The sequence below is a fragment of the Phoxinus phoxinus genome, assembly GCF_949152265.1.
Source record: "Phoxinus phoxinus genome assembly, chromosome: 11".
Classification (NCBI taxonomy): Eukaryota; Metazoa; Chordata; class Actinopteri; order Cypriniformes; family Leuciscidae; genus Phoxinus; species Phoxinus phoxinus.
The window spans coordinates 33,311,902-33,328,656 of NC_136886.1; the positions used below are offsets into that span (position 1 = coordinate 33,311,902).

At 38.3% G+C, this 16,755-nt stretch overlaps 1 protein-coding gene across 10 annotated transcripts in view; it reads right to left on the minus strand.

Annotated features, from left to right (window-relative positions):
- The window catches only part of szt2 (SZT2 subunit of KICSTOR complex), a gene marked incomplete at its 3' end in the record, with an annotated part of 127,106 nt that overhangs the window by 11,021 nt on the left and 99,330 nt on the right, over nucleotides 1-16,755 (minus strand). For 4 of the 10 annotated variants that reach the window (XM_079628594.1, XM_079628602.1, XM_079628600.1 and 1 more), the window contains 8 exons: nucleotides 14,364-14,566; nucleotides 12,787-12,892; nucleotides 11,910-11,990; nucleotides 8,913-8,987; nucleotides 6,202-6,267; nucleotides 1,559-1,772; nucleotides 1,289-1,472; nucleotides 290-412 (listed from right to left, as the gene is read on the minus strand). In XM_079628594.1, coding sequence (XP_079484720.1) covers nucleotides 290-412; nucleotides 1,289-1,472; nucleotides 1,559-1,772; nucleotides 6,202-6,267; nucleotides 8,913-8,987; nucleotides 11,910-11,990; nucleotides 12,787-12,892; nucleotides 14,364-14,566 — 1,052 coding nt within the window. Of the gene's footprint in view, nucleotides 1-289; nucleotides 413-1,288; nucleotides 1,473-1,558; nucleotides 1,773-6,201; nucleotides 6,268-8,912; nucleotides 8,988-11,909; nucleotides 11,994-12,786; nucleotides 12,893-14,363; nucleotides 14,567-16,755 lie in introns of all 10 variants that reach the window. The other 6 variants (XM_079628601.1, XM_079628596.1, XM_079628598.1 and 3 more) reach the window with 2 other exon arrangements.

Sequence of the window (16,755 nt, forward strand, 5' to 3'; positions counted from 1 at the left end):
ATTTGTAGATAACATTTATGATAATTATTTATAATATTTTATTAATGTTTACTATAAAATGTTATGGATAATACTATTATATTATTTATTTATAACATAATAAGACAAATATGTGTGGAAATGGATAAACTCCACCCAAAAGTCCTATATTATTTTGCTCTGATTAGTCCGTTTCACACATAGAATACTTAAAGAATTACAGAAGTTAAATACGTTGCAAGTGTGGTTTCAACTACACGGAGTTATCCACGTAAGTAGTGTTTAACACAGTATTTCCTGCTGTACACACCTGAGCAGGTGTCGCTCTCCTTCAGACTGCTCCTCAAACGGGGCGGCATTATGACACACCAGCAGCGACACATCAAAGTCATCATGGTGTCGTAATCCCTCCAGGTCTTTAAATGAGCCAGAGCTTAGAGAGAACCACATTATTATTACAATATACAAATATAAATGAGAACATCACCTGCTGCAATAATCAGAACAATTCACAAAGTATAATATCGATTGCATTGGGATATGTGAATATAGGGTGAAGGGTTGTTTGGTGCAAATTGTAAAAGTTTGTATGGTGTTAAAATATATATATATATTGGATCTATTTAGAGTTATATAAGGGGTGGAAAAAATAATAAGCTTCTGCTTCATCTCGCTCCTTTTCAAACATATTGTAATTATTGTTATAATACTTTATAGATATTTTTGGTAACACTTTACTTGAAGGGGTGTGCATAAGACTGACATGACACCTTCATAATCATGACATGAGTCACATGACACGTCATTAATATGAAGGAGGTTTTATGCAAGTTTATGACAACTGTCATTAAGTGTCATTCGCTCAATTATTACATTTTTAATGGAAATATGACATTATTTGAGATGTATTTGTTATGACAATTTGACAAACCAATACATCATAACCTGTCAGTGTCTTTGTCATGACAACTTGACATTACCAAGACAACATAACCTGTCATAAATATGTCATAAACATGACATAGAAGATTGATTATCATTTATGTCAAGTTGCCATAACAAAGACATCTCAAACAATGTCATATTTACATTAAAAATGTCATAATTGAGCGAATGACACTTATGACAGTCGCCATATACATGCATAAAACATCCTTCATATTAATGACACAAGTCATGTCAGTCTTATGCACACCCCTTCAAGTAAAGTGTTACCATATTTTCTTTTGGTATATGACAACAAATTGTATTTTTATTTGTATCTTTTTGTTGTTCGAAATAAAAATAAATGAAGAAAATAAAGACATACCTGTTCCACAGAGCGACCAGCGCATACTCATGCAGGTCTGCGCTCGGCGCCCCCTTTTTGCTCTCAGTTGTAACTGCAGCCTTAGACATGCGCAAGGGCTTCATCCCGTAAGTCCCAGCGTGATCAGTGATGTAATTATACAGCTGATGTGCGGTTATCATCCCCGTCGATATGGAGAAACTCCCTAGTACACATAAAAAGCATATTATGCACAAAAACAGGAAAAACACATAATATATGCCAGACTATGTGCTTTAGCTGACTCCTCACCCTGGAAGACGTGGTTGCGTCCAAATTTGGGTATGTCAGGGTGATGTGCGATGAAGTCCTCCAGAAAGCTAGTGAGCTGGTATCCCTGACGAAGGGTCATGTGACAGCCCACGAGGTACTGATGCACCACACGCAGGTGGAAGTCGTAGCTGAACGAGTGAACGTGCATCAAATCCCGGACCTTATCGCACTCCTCGGTGAACAGCATGGAGAGCTGGGAGCAAAAACACACATGCATGCAGTTACTCACACTGGGGCAGGATCTCAACACAACCCAGGAGAAACCGTTCGGATCAAAGGCATCCAATTCCCCAGAGGAAGACCGCAAGCAGTAGCAGAAACATCATCCCATATCCTCTAAATCCTGATAGCGGTGCTAACTCAGAACCTAATGACTCTGTGCTTTAAAGAGCTTCTCCTACAGATGCTCAAATGAAACCAGCCTCACTGCAGAGGCAAAACCAAAGGCCAACATCAAAAGAAGATAAACGTGAAGAAAATTAAACCTGGCTTAGGACCATTGATCAGATAATCAATCAAAATTTTTTTAATCAGCATAAAGTAAAACACAACAAGACTACTGGGTCCCACTTTATATTAAGTGGCTTTAAGTACTATGTACTTACCTCGAAAAATAAGTACAATGTACGTATTGTGTTCATGTTTTATTGTAAAACACTTTTGCTGCTATTGAGATGTGATACGGGACAGGTGTGCTGGTATAAGTCGGTTTAAGGGTGGGTTAAGGTGTAAGGGAAGGGTCAACAGTGTAATTACATGCTGGTATTTTAAAAATATAAGTACAATGTAAAAAAATGTATGTAGACAATAAGTCCATTGTATCAAATTATTAATTTCAATGTAAGTACATAGTACTTAAAGCCACTTAATATAAAGTGGGACCGACTACGGTTATGTATAATTACTTAACAAATATATAACTTTTTGTTTCATATTACAGTAATAAAATGCACTAAATCGTATATTAATAAACATGTTGTGAATGGCTGTGACAGTGTCATACAAATTACTTCTTGTGTCGTTCCTGGTTAAGACAGCGTAACTATCATGATAATGAAGGCCCAATGCACACAATCTTAATGGTCTTTGATTTGAGGGTGAAATTGGAATCAGACATGTTCTTGATACGCTTCGTCACTCAAGCGCACATGAAACCTGACATTACACGTCTAAAACTCGACATAGTTGACTTGAAGAGCAAAACCCACCCACCTGACGCCAAACCTAGTCTTTTTTAAATCATCTGATATCAATCAACATGATAATTGTATCCTATTTAATTAGATCTCGCATCAAAGCCGTGCTTACAAAAGCATTAGTGGCAAATGCAAATGATTTGAGAGGGAGAGAGCGGGAGTAATCACAGTACAATGGGAGCAGAGAGGGTGAGGAAGGCGACGGCGACGGCTAAACGCTATTACCGCTGTCGCTTTCATCCTGACCATTACCCCTGGAACAAATGCAAATAGGTCTTATCAAATCAAAGAGTTGAGGATTTAAAACAACCTGTTCAGTTTGCGCTGTCATGGCCGATCCATTTGCAGAAAGCAGCTCACGCAATTGCACTATTAATGCGAGAATCGGTTTTCACGTCAACATTTTGAAATCTGCCAGTGGCCCATTTGACGGAAAGTTCTGCCACACAGGCTGAGGAAAGATCATATCATTTGTCCATTTTCCCCTCAGTCATGTGAGGGTGCATAAAACTGCTTTTGGAAACATGCCGCATGAAAACAGCTCAGTTTGCTATGATTGCATTGCAACACCCCCCAGAAGCTTTTTTTCCCTTGGTCGAACATTATTAAAGTTGGAGCTTATTTAGAGATATCAGCCGAATGGTTTGATGCAGGCGCTAATGGCATAGATATACATAATAAAGGCTAGATGTCTTACAGCGGAGTCTTGAACGGCATCACCCGGCGGCCATCTTGTCACAGGGAAGCTTTCTGTAAGGCGAGTGATCTGCACGAACACAAATACTCTTATCTCGCTGAAATCTTGACGGATTTACAAACGGTTTGGTTTCTTACAAACGTTATTAACGTGGCTATAATTCTGGATGCTTGAACATGTTGAAATATATAATATTATAATTATTCATAAGTACGCAGTGTCATAACTACATCTCTGATGTTTTTAACAAACCAACCCGTTTGAAAATAGGTAGAAAATTGCAAGTTATGGTTATTTAAAAAGTACATGCACCATTAAAACACAATGTTATGAGTGAGCGAGCTGACTGTGACAAGATGGCCGCCGTGTGCGGACGTCGACCTCCATTGGCCAGCAGCGCGGACGAGACATCTAGCCTTTATTATATGATATCTATGGCTAATGGATCCAAGGTTGTATCTGGTAAATTCCCCCACTAATAATGCCCGAAATGGCACCAAACTTCTACAGTAGTACAAATAGGTTCTTTCTCATAAAACGAGGCATTGGAAAGTTTGTAAGTCCATCAGGAGATTATTTAAATAACACTTGCCTGATGGCTTATGCTACCGCTAACCTTGACGTCGAGGTCACTTCCGTGATTTGGTAAAAGTCCTGGTGTTTGGCTCGAGGTCATGGTGCAAAGGACCCTAGGTTGAAATTACTCCAAACCTTTAAAGCAAAATCCCATTCCAGACCAGAGTCATTCAGAAAAATAAGGCCGTTTTCAAGACTTGCATAAACATTTCCCAATGCATTGAACACTGGTGTTTTCCCAGATGCCAGAAGGCACACAGGTCGAGGTCTGTAATGTGTCACCAGAGACATTATAAGTAGGGGAGATTGACCACTTGAACAAATATGAATGAATGAAATCATACGCTCACCGGAGCAGCTGTAGTCCTGGCCTACAGGTACAACAGACAATATCTGTGATGGATCCATCGCTACACTTAATAAAACCGCTGAATGCCTTATGGTTCAAAAAGCCAATCCCCTGTTTGTTTCCTCTTGAACATTTGCATGAGCTGGACGAGCCTGAAAACGTTTTGAGTGATTTGAGCTTCGAATACCACTATTGTCAGATGTTATTCCTCATTTTGAATATATTGCTTGAACAGAATTTTGACAAGCACTTTTGGAGATTTTAGTGTCTCTCCATTCAGGCAGATAAAGCTGTACTTCCATGGTTAGAAACATCTGCTCGAGGCGGTACGGAAATGACTGACCGTTGAGTGAACTTGCCTTGAAGGGGCTTCGGCATCGCTTAGAGAGTTTGAGGTGTTCTACTTTCTTACTTTCACCGTTTATATTGCAATATGTGTAGTTTTACTCATTTCTGACCTCCTGGTAACCTCACCAAATCACCTTTCCACAACACTTGATGTGGAAGTCCTAAAAGGGCCATAAAGTCAACATAAAAATGTGTACTTTTTAATGAATGTATCTTGTCTTATTGTGTGAACAATTCATTGCCAATCATTGGTGCAATTTTTTTTTTTTTTACCAAAATGCAATAATTGGTAACACTTATTTTAAAGGTGACACAGTTACATGTTAGATGTACTTACTAATTCAATAACAGTAATTGAATAATTAATTTTGAATAGTAACTTAACCTTAACCCTATAGTAAGTATATGTAGCTTAATACATATTACTCAGCATTTATGTGTGATTACACTGTACAATGTTACCTTAAAATAAAGGGTAACACTTGATTTTAAGGTGTCATTGTTACAGTGTAATTATATATTTAAGTACCGAGTAATATTAAGCAACTACATGTACTTACTATAGGGTTAGGATTAGGTTGAGGGTTAATTGCATGTAATTATGCATAGTTTACTGTTATTACTATGGTAAGTACATGTAACCTATGTAACAAGGACACTGTAAAATAAAGTGTTAGCAAATCAAGTGTAACCCAATAATTAGCTACTGTACATCTCTTTTTTTCAGCCAATAAAATATATTAATCTTCCATTTCAAACCCAATGGACTAAATTCCACTTTTTCAAATCCAGTAAATTCCCACATTTTTGTTTAGATCCTTTAAACTCAGAAACACACCAGATTTTGGAAGTAAAATATGTTGTGTACAGCATTTATGTTGACTTTATATCTTTTGTTTCCTATCTAGCACTACACAGATCTTATGTCAGGCACATTAAGAATAAGCGGAAGCCGTCATGACAAAGTGGAAACGCTCCACTTGTGATTTCCTCATTTTGAAACAGAGGTGAAAGTCACAGTATATCATACGTTGATTGATAAAGAACAGCCTCCGAATTACTGTTGATGGAGACATAAAGGAGACAAGCAGATCCAAATTAACATGCAACAAGAGCCGAAGAAAATCAGGGATAATCATTGAGCAAAGGAAAGAGATCATTGGCCTATGAGAGCTGCAAGAAGAGTGACCCCGTGACCTTTCAGAAGATGCCACATTCATGAGCATCTGCATTTAAATACAGCAAAGAGACACAACCGCATGTGCAGCTGAAGAAGAACCCCAAGATGCATCGCTGAAGAACACAGACAAACACAGGGAAAGGAACCGTCTGATTTTCAATGAACGGGCAAGACTGGAAGGGGAGGAGCCAGGCACTACACGGGGGAGGAGTCTGAGGGAAAGACTGAAGCCTGATTGGTTGAAGACGAGCCCGCCCCGAGGATGCAGAGACATACCGCAGAGTCAGAGACCGTGGGCGCCTCGGGGAACGGCTTGCTAGGAGGTTTGTTGAGAAGTGAGCCCTGATGGAAAGAGAGAGTGAGATGGGACTAGACACACACACACACACACCATGTGCAGAACAGTGAGACACACACACACACACACACACACAGAAGATAACACACACACACAGAGACAGATGAGAAACATGCCACACAGAGAGGTTAGAAGTCAATTTACACAAAAATGAACACATGCACAAGCTGACTGTCACACGCTAATGTATGAGGGTGTGATACAGGAAGTGACACGGAGATGATCAATAATGAGATAATGTGAATCCTTTATAGAGGAGAAGCAGGTGTAAGTGACCTTTCACTTTTTAACTAAATCTCCACTGCTTATGTTACATCATGACAGGCCGTTTGCACCGTGCTCTCTAATCTCATATATTATCTAAATATTTTTTTAATTACTTCAAAAATTCAGCGGTGATTCACAATCTGTATTCCAAATTATTTTGTTCATTTATTTTACACGTGGAGGAGAAATGTTTTCCATGTTTATTTTTTTATTTTTTATACATGATCTATTCCCAATGTTCCCAATTCCTGGAACAAATGTCATAGAAAGTAATTGATGTCCATTGCCACCTCAAAATCAACTGGAAGAGTATTAGTAACAGTAACAGTATACCTTAAAATAAATATTAATAATGAATTTATAATGTAACATGCCAGGAAGAAGATGATTAAAATTATAATAATCATAATAATATTCAGTATGTAAATGTTGCTATGTATGTTCATGATCAGACAACAGTGCCATTTGTGTGTCACTGACGTACAACTGACACAGAATACTGAATTAGTCACATGGGAAAAACGTTTAAATCAGATTCAATTTGTTAACATTAGTTAATGTATTAAGTATCATGAACTAATAATGAACAATGCTTGATCAGCCTTTACTAATACAGGTAAATGTAAATATATATATTTTTATACCATACTAGAATATCCTGTGGAAATTGTTATTCTTAGTTCACTATTCCTAATGCAATAACTAATGTTAAAATTGTTTAACTTGTTGTTAAGTGATACCATCACAAAATGTAAATAATTTATCTGTTTAATGTACAGTAAAGGGAAGAACTCTAAATAAAACATGCATTATATTAGCTAATTATTTAAATTGGAATATTAGCCAATTTGCAAGTCTATTAAAAATTAAAATAGCATGCATTATTTTTTGTACTCTAAGCATTTACAATGTAACAGGGTTGGCATAAAATCTAGTATGAATATACAAGTTCATCATAGTTTGTACGTTTTAAAGTCCCCCTGTAGTCAATCATTTCATCCCTTAAAACTCTAGATTTTTTTCTTTAAAAAAATGACTTAATGCCTTAAAATATCTTGAATGTAACTCGACCCCTGTGCCTCATTTAGTATACGCAGTTCTATGAATATGCAAATGAGCCCCGCCTCCACTCACTCACTCACTCAGAGATCCACTGATTGACGATCACACGTTGATCTGATTGGTTACAAGGTAGTTTGTGACGTCAGAAACACCAGCGATTTCAAACCGTGTTTTTGAGACTGTCTTTGGTTCACTGCAGGTTTAAGCAGAAAATACTCAGCAATGCTGTCGACTTATGACTTTGAATTTACACATGGTTTGTCTTAAAGCAGATTAAAAACACCACATAGACACATAAACAACATTAAAAGCTTGATTGTCACCACAGGGAGACTTTAAGACTGGCTTAATAGTTTAAGAATTGAGGGAAAAACAACAACAACCAAAATATTGATCACGGGAGAGAAGGCATCCTCAAAGGATGGTGCACTAATGTCTACGGCCGTAACAGCTCTGGTCATTTGTGCCTGAGACAGGAAAACATGACTTCATGAAAGTTCGGCAGTAACCTTTTTAAAGGCACTTTATTATTAAAATAACAATTTTCTAGAACAAATGGCACCGTTTCCTGACCTTTAAATATGGTTGTAACAAGTCTTCAAAAATGATTTGCTGATTTTCATGGTGAATTTGCTTAGAATGTCCTCTCTATCCCTCTACAATAAGTGGATATATTTGGTTCTCCACGAACAAAAACTTAAAAGTATTAACACAGCGAAATAATTAACAACTCAACTTGACTGTTCATGCCTTATGAAAAATAATAACACTGTTTTCCCACCAAATTGGCAGATGGGAATCGAAAACTATGGATTCAAATAGAACAAATATAAGTTGATGAATTTTCATTACTGATTCCTTGTGACTTTTATTCCTGTTTGCCCTCAAGCTCAGTTTGAAGAAGCTGCACTTACAAACAACCAAACAAACACGCTAATGACTTAATCGCTGGATATGAGCAGCTGTGATTGGAGACACCTTATGGGCTTCTGGCGCTGCAGAAGAAATCAGAGCCTCCTGCTGAGAAACATCTGGAGACTTACAAATATTTACACTTAATTACTTCTCATTTAGAGCCAACCTGGACCCACTTCACATTAAATACGCCATCAGAGACAATTAGACAGATATTTGACCAGTGGATCCTGCTGACAAAGGAGAAGATTGCTACTTGTAGCTCATTTTAAATGTCTATAGACATTACAGGAAGACACATACAGTACAACAGATGCACAGAAATACAATATGAACACTTCATTTACTCCGACTTTCTCTACATGCACTGTCATGATGCCGTTACCTGAGAATTAACCGTCTGACCCATGGGAATCCGGGAGCACTCTAATGCAAACTGCTTCACGCAGAAATAACAGCCCTGAAACAGAGTCAGAAGGAGATCATGTGTTACTAGAGGAACAGTTGTGCATCAGCTGCAGATACATTCATTCATTCGTTCAGCATATTCAAGAGCTGTCTGTACAACAGAGAAATTCTTAAGGCCCAAATAAATCAAATTTGACTCCATTTAGGAATAGGATGCTTTCACACCTGCCTCATTTAGTTGGGTTGAATCGCACTAGAGTTCGTTGTCTACTTTGGTGCGGTTGGTTTGCGCAGGTGTGAATGCAGCAATCGCACTCGGGTGCGCACCAAAAGCGAACCAAACAATCGTACCGAGACCGTACCGAAACTCTGGAGCGATTAGTTTGTGGTGAGAACGTGATCCGACCTCGAACAGACCCAACTGCCAAAGAACTGCGCATTTTTGGACTAAACCAGCTGCCGTAGTCATTGGGCCCTATTTTAACGATCCGAAACGCAAAGGAACCAAAGCGCAAGGAACTTTGTGGGCGGATCCTGGCACTGTTGCTATTTTCCCGGCGGGATAAACGAATCTTGCGCCTGGCGCAAATCTAAAATGTGTTGGTCTGAAGTCGCTACATTATTCATGTGTGGTTTGGGCGTAACGTGAAATAAACCAATCAGAGCGTCCTCTCACATTCCCTTTAAGAGCCAGCGCGCTTGTTCCATGGCGGATCGCTATTATAACGGCGGATTTGCCGGCGCACGCCAGGAGCGGTTCACAGCCGAGGAGACCGACGTTCTCGTCAGGGCCGTAAAACACAGAGAAGTGACAATGGGGATGATGGGAGAAACCCACCCAAATTAGCTTCGGGTAAACAGGTTTATAATGTCTAAATGTGTAGCCTAATCTAGATTTTTTTTTATTTTTTTTATCTAGATATATCTTTTCCACATCTTCACGGACACAACAATGATTTCCCTCGTGTGTTAATATTTTTCCTTGTAATAATGTATGATTTGCAAAAATGAAAACTGCTGCGTCTGTTTATATTAGAGAATCAAAGTGGATGCGCGTTAACACACTACATTATGGCCAAGCACGCGCCCTTAAAATACCATACACTAACGCGCAACGCGCCACTGTCTTTAGACTGTTTTTTTCCTGGTCAGTGGCGCAATTGCTTTCTAAAACTGGAAAATAGCACCAAGGAAGTTTTGCGCCGGAACACGCCTCCTCTTTTCGCCGAACCGCCCCCGCGAGCGCAAGTTCATTCCCTAATTTACCGACGTGCGTCTGTGGAGGGAAAAGTCCGCTGTGCGCGGGTGCAAAATAGGAATGATACATGCGTCGGTGTTCAAAGTCAATTGCGCTGGGTGCAAGATAGGGCCCATTATGTCACTGTTTAGCAACATTAATGCACATCTCCTCCTGAAGTGACGTGCCTTCGCTGCATGCAGTGCATTAAACATTATATTCAAGCCGCATCCTCACTTTATTCTCAGATGTTATTGTTTGCCTAAAGTAGAACTATATAATAAACTATGAGCAGGGATACAGTCAGCCCGTGCAGTCGTCTCTCCGTAGTAAAAAGCGGCGTGTTGTCTGCCGGATTTTCCTCCTCTTTGTTTACTTCCAAGAGTTGGAATTTCCCCGCACGTTAATTCTGACCAATCGAAGTGCAGTTATGGAAATACATTCAAGACACATCTGGCCAACGAGTGATGTGGATGTTGTCACGTGACTGGGTTTTGGTTCGTTTCATCAACTGATTCAGATCAGAGCAATCAGTGTGGTGTGAAAAGGAACCAAAACGCCTGAAAAATGCGACAAAGTATTATTTTTCGCCCTTGTTCCGGACCAAATGAACCGAACTACAGATGTGAAAGCACCCTTAATTTCTTAATTCAACCAGGTCACGATTCACCTGTGCACATTTTCCCCAATGAACAAAAAAAAGCCATTTATCTCTTTCCTATAATCACCTGTCATAAATAAACACTTTACACCAACCAATAAATTCTTGATGGATAAAATCAAGTTCCACTCTGCTTTTTTGTCATATTACAGATGCAAAGTAGGCAGTGAATGCTGACTTTGATGATCATGAATGTGTTGTTGAATGCTCACTTCATCTTACTTTATTCTAACTTAGTAATTTTATCATTGTGATTAATTGTATTTTATGTACTAATAGGGTTTGGAATTAGTTCAAATTTTTGACCATAATATCAACCTTAGATATAAGGTATAAACCTTATAATTATAATTATTTTATTTATTATTATTATTCTGGTTGCTGTTATTATTGTCACTATAAATCATAATTTAAATAAATGTTAATAATAATAACGATAATATTAATAATACTATTATTAGTGTAAGTTTCATTCTTATGGTCTAACTACATATTACAAACTTCAGCAAACAGGCAAAGGAAATGCAAATCTGCAAACAAACAAACAAACAACAACAAGGAAAACAAAAATAAACTAACTTGCCACTGACTCGTGCAAAAATAATCTACTAGTGTTCACATGAACATTTCTATGAACGATTCGTGTTTTTCTTGTGGGTAAACCGAGATTTCAATCAGAATTCATGATCAGTAATTCACACGGAACTGAATAAAAGCATTATAATGGTTAACATTTTTAATAATCGCTTATGTTAGCACATTAGCTATGACAGCCCTAATATACAAAATAAATCACTTTGAAATTTAATTGAAAGAGATATTAGAAATGAGAAGGACTGAAGATCAAGTCATGCCGTTTCCTTGCAGTTGATTCTGTGTGTTCAAATATTAATAACCACAAATAGCGGGAGAGCGAGACAGAGTCCATTAAACATCTCTCTCCTCACCGTCCGCGGAGACTTTCACAGCGCTCGTGTGAAAAGTCCAGCGTATGCTCTCGGCTGATGTGCTAAGAGGCCGATTCTATCCCTGATCTGCACTGAAGGCCGAGAGACACAGACGGATGAAGGTCTTACTTGAAAAGCCAGTTCCATCAGTACGATGCCTCCCGGCAGCGCTCTCTGCAGGTGATACGACGTCGAGCTCGATGCACTGCTCTGCTGAGAGGGGCAGACGGGACACAATCAGAGTGTGTGTGTGTGTGTGTGTGTGTGTGTGTGTGTGTGTGTGTACAGGTTTGGCTAAATTGTGAGAGCCAAATGGTCTCACTTATATAGTGAAATATTATGATGACCAACTAGTGAGTAAATTTGACTGCTCATAACTAGTTAAAAAGGCTTATAATTAGGCCAAAACATGTTTTTATTTCAATCTAATGTTTTTTTTTTTTACATGTTTCTGTGATAGGTAGGTGTAGGGGTTGGGTTAGGCCATAGAAAATGTCATTAACCTGACATAAAATCAATGGGAGTCTATGTTTTTGGAAGAAGTTTCTTCTGCTCACCAAGGCTGCATTTATTTAGTTATAAATACATATTAATATTGTGAAATATTATTACAATATAAAATTGCTGTTTTCTATTAATATATTGTAAAATGTAATTTATTCCTGTAATCAAAGCTGCTTTTTCAGCATCATTACTCCAGTCTTCAGTGTCACATGATCCTTCAGAAATCATTATAATATGATGATTTGTTGCTCAATAATATTATTATCAACATTGTAAACTGGTTTTGCTGCTGAACATATTTGTGGAAAGATTTTAAAGACTTTTATTTTAATATTTTTTTATTAGTATTATTGTAATTTTTGCCTTTATTCGGATAGGATCCAGAATGGGCACCAGGACTGTGTCAATGCAAAAAGTGTGTGTGTGTGTGTGTGTACTGTGTTGAAACATGTGAAGCATGACTGAATGGTTGAATGTGGATGAGCATATAATGGTTGTGTACCTTCGGGCTGTCTTCACTCTTCTGCTTATTATATGAGAAAGATGAGAAGGAAGATCTGCCTTCAGTGGATAAAGAACTCAACATGGCGGCTCGGGCTCGAGCGATGCTGCAGAGAGAGAGAGATAGAGAGAGAGAGAGAGAGAGAGAGAGATAGAGAGAGAGAGAGAGAGAGAGACCCGTAACCCGTCAGTAATGCAGCCCTCATGCTGCCGGTCAGACTGAATCACACACTCCTGCTGCTTAACACAGTGTGGAGACCATTAGCACCTCACACACTTTACAGAGAACTCAAAGTGCAGTTATTGTTGAACATATTGTTGCCAGGAGACTTCATACCATGTTTGACATCACGGTTTGTGTGGATGCGGTCTGTGCAGGTTATGCTTTGTGACAAAAACTGAAGTAAGAAATTGTACTGAATAACACTTTCGCTTTTTATACTCATGCTTATAACAGAAATGTATAGTTTTAAAACAACTGGCTTGAATTGCAGAAACATATGGTGTGTTCAAGTCCTTCCGGGAAGTTTATATTTATGAATTGGGAAGTCGTGATTACAACGTCAGGTGTGTTCAAATCACTCTGGGCAGTTTCCCACTCGTAATTACTAGAGATGCACAATATATCGGCCACCATATCAGTATCGGCCGATATATGTTAGTTTTTAATGTTGTCGTTATTGGCCCAATAAGAAAATATGGCCGATATATATTAAAGCCGATAAATAATGTATTATTTCCTTCAGCTGAGACACCTAAGATGTGCACTGTTCAACATGATGGTTTTTAATTGGCTTGAAATATGATTGGAATCATTGAAAAAAGTAAAATAAATACAGCTAAGTACAACATGCGCTTCGTAAATCTGACATATAGACTACATAAAATTATAATGAGAACATTATTATAATTGTGTGATTGGGATTTTAATGGGGAGACTTTTGTTTATATAAAATTATTAAAAAATTTGGGTTTAGATTTATCGGCCAATAAATCAGTTATCTAGCCTGGCTCCGCCCTCCTACGTGCTTCCACTCAATTTTAATTTTCCTTCAGTACTACGTCTGGGATTGTGGTGTATTCTTGGGTTTTCTCCGGTGAATTTTTTGCAGGTCCAATCAGCGAACAGAGGGAGTGTCTGAGAACGATGACGTTGAGGTCGTGCGCTAGTTTGAGTCGTCATACGTCACAACCAAACGTTAGCGATTGGTTATGGCAGATCCAGAGTGACTCTGGGCAGATCCAATAGTTTTAAACTTCGACAGAGAACCCGCCTTCAAGGAAGTTAACACTCGTCAATGGAGAGAGGCCAGACTCTCTGTACAAATGAAATGTACAAGAGTCTGGTAGAACTAGGCTATCAGTTATCGGCTTTCAAATATAAAGATTTATCGGTTATCGGTATCAGCCATAATTTTAATATCGGTGCATCCCTAGTAATTACGACTTTGTGGTGGCATTCATGTGCATTCAACTCGAAAATGCAATCTTTCCAGCATGACTCGCACGCACCACTACAGTCGAACCGCGTGTGTTCTGCTTTGGTTGTGTGAGATGGTGTTTTCCTGCGGGACAGACCTGCGTGCGGGCGACTGCGGTCGGACCTGCACCAGGATGAAGCCCATGCTCTGCAGATACTGCACATACTGCTGGAGGAACGTGCTGGAGATCTCCTGCAGCCACGGCTCCTCCTTCAGGCGACTCGGGAGCATGTCTGCAGAATCCGTGCTGTAGCTGCGATCCCTCCCGGATGCCGTGGAGTCACTGGAGCGATGCCGCTTCTGTAACCACAGAACGAGAGAGAATCTTTGAGCTGGTATCACGAGAGAGAGAGAGAGAGAGAGAGATCCTGCTACCCATGTAGTCTCACATAGCCAGACTTTTGAGTATCAGCATAAAGTCTGGTCGATATTAAACCAAAAAAAGACTTCAGCTTTAGGTCCAGATATACTCACGGCGAATGTTTTTTTGTTTTGAACGTTAAAAAACAACAACAAAACTAAATAAAAACAAACAATCAACAAAAAAAGATTATCATCAGCAGATGATCCAAATAATAATCATGTTCAAATGGGGGTAGGAAGAAGTTAGTATAACTTTTCTTGTCCTACCCCCACTTCAATTATATTTTTAGCTACTTAAATTGTTTACAATTTACATCACTTAGATATTCAAACTAAATAAAAATCAACAAAAAAAGAAAATCACTGTTCCAGCTCATATCCATCTAGGATTCTTTTTTAAAATAAAAATTTCAGTTGCAATACGTTTTTACATAACCTTAAATCCTTATTACTGTTGTACCACAGGATAACACCCTGAGTTGTTATACAGTGGAACTTACTATTTGTTCAAATTAATGGTTTACTAAACATTGATATTCCACTGAAATTGTATGTGCTTTCTCTCAGTTGAAAAAGCTCTTGGATATTTCTTGGCAATTGGTTATTATGTGCTCTAAAAACAATTTGAATAGTTTTGTAGTCAATCAAATCTTTAAACGTTAATATTTTGAGTTTAATGATCAATGGGTTTGTCGGTTCTCTGTATGTAGTTTTATGTATGATTCGAATAGCTCTTTGTAGGATGAAGATTGGGTATGTATTTGTTACTTAAAGCGTAACTCTCGCCAAAATGCAACCTAGGGTCTTTTTGTGAATCTACCCGAGGCAAGCTTTCGTTTAAAAGCATAATTAGGATGGAAACGCCACTTTTAAGATTGACTGTATTTTCGTTTTTGGTCAAATTGCCTTTTGAATGGGAGTGCATGGGGCAACTCTATGATAGCATCAAAATCGATATTTTTAAAACACTAAGAAGGCTCGACACAACATGAAACTGTGCTCGAAGTATTGTATTTTGGCGAGACTTACGCTTTAAGGGTAAATAGACATTTGAAATACCTGAGCAGCAGTATACTGTTAGCAAACATCTCAATGCCGCCCATGGAAACAGCCTTTAGGTGAATATGTAAATATGTGCTGCGCGCTTTCCTCTCAATAGCATTGAAAAAACATGGATATTTTCACAAGCTCTGCAGTTCGTGACTCTCGGGTACGCCTTGTCATGTCACATCTATCTATATAGCACTTTATAACAATGGATTGCTTCAAAGCAAGCAGCTTTACAGTGTTAAATATGAATATAATTATGTTGTTTTCAATTAGAGTCATTTACAGTATCAGTGTCTCTTTCAATTAGAATTGCAACTTCTAAAGCAGCTCTCTACTCCAGTGTGTTCATGTTCACATCTGACCTCGACGGGGTGAACAGAAGAAATGAACCGGATAGGATTTATGGTGAAGATTTAAGTCATTTCGTTGACTTCCATTCATACGCATGCGAATGTGTCAGAAAACAAATGCAAGCTCATGTGAAACAGTAGAAGATCGATATGTCACGGCGTGATATCTTAGCTGAATTAATAGAATGATAATTTTGCAGTAAAGTCGGGTAGATTGTATATTTTTTACGTTTTTAATGTATTGCCATGTATTAATGTATTATTGAAAAAGATGCTGCAGAGCGTAACGTCATATCACAACTGCTGCGGTGTCCAAAGAAAAAAGAAAGTCTAGTGTGACCGTGGCTTTACATGTCGAAGAAGCTTTACATGTTTCCAGAAAGTTTGCTTTAGCAAGGTGCTTTGAACTCCCAAAACGAACTGATTTTGTTGACATCACACCAGTTTGTTCTTTGATTTCGCTTGAAGTATACTGGGGCCTTTAGATAGGAAGAGAGCATCTGACCAACATATAAAATTACCCAGCACAGTATGTGTTTATGTGACATTTTGGGTGTTTATATCTTAACTATCAGAGAAGAAGTGAAGTATACAGGTATACAGACACAATATACTTGTTCTAACTTTATTTTTTTAATAAATCCCACTTGCTTAATGACATTTTGTTATCTAATCAGACTAACGTCTATGCCACTTGAATCGTGAACAACAACTGAGCAACGACCG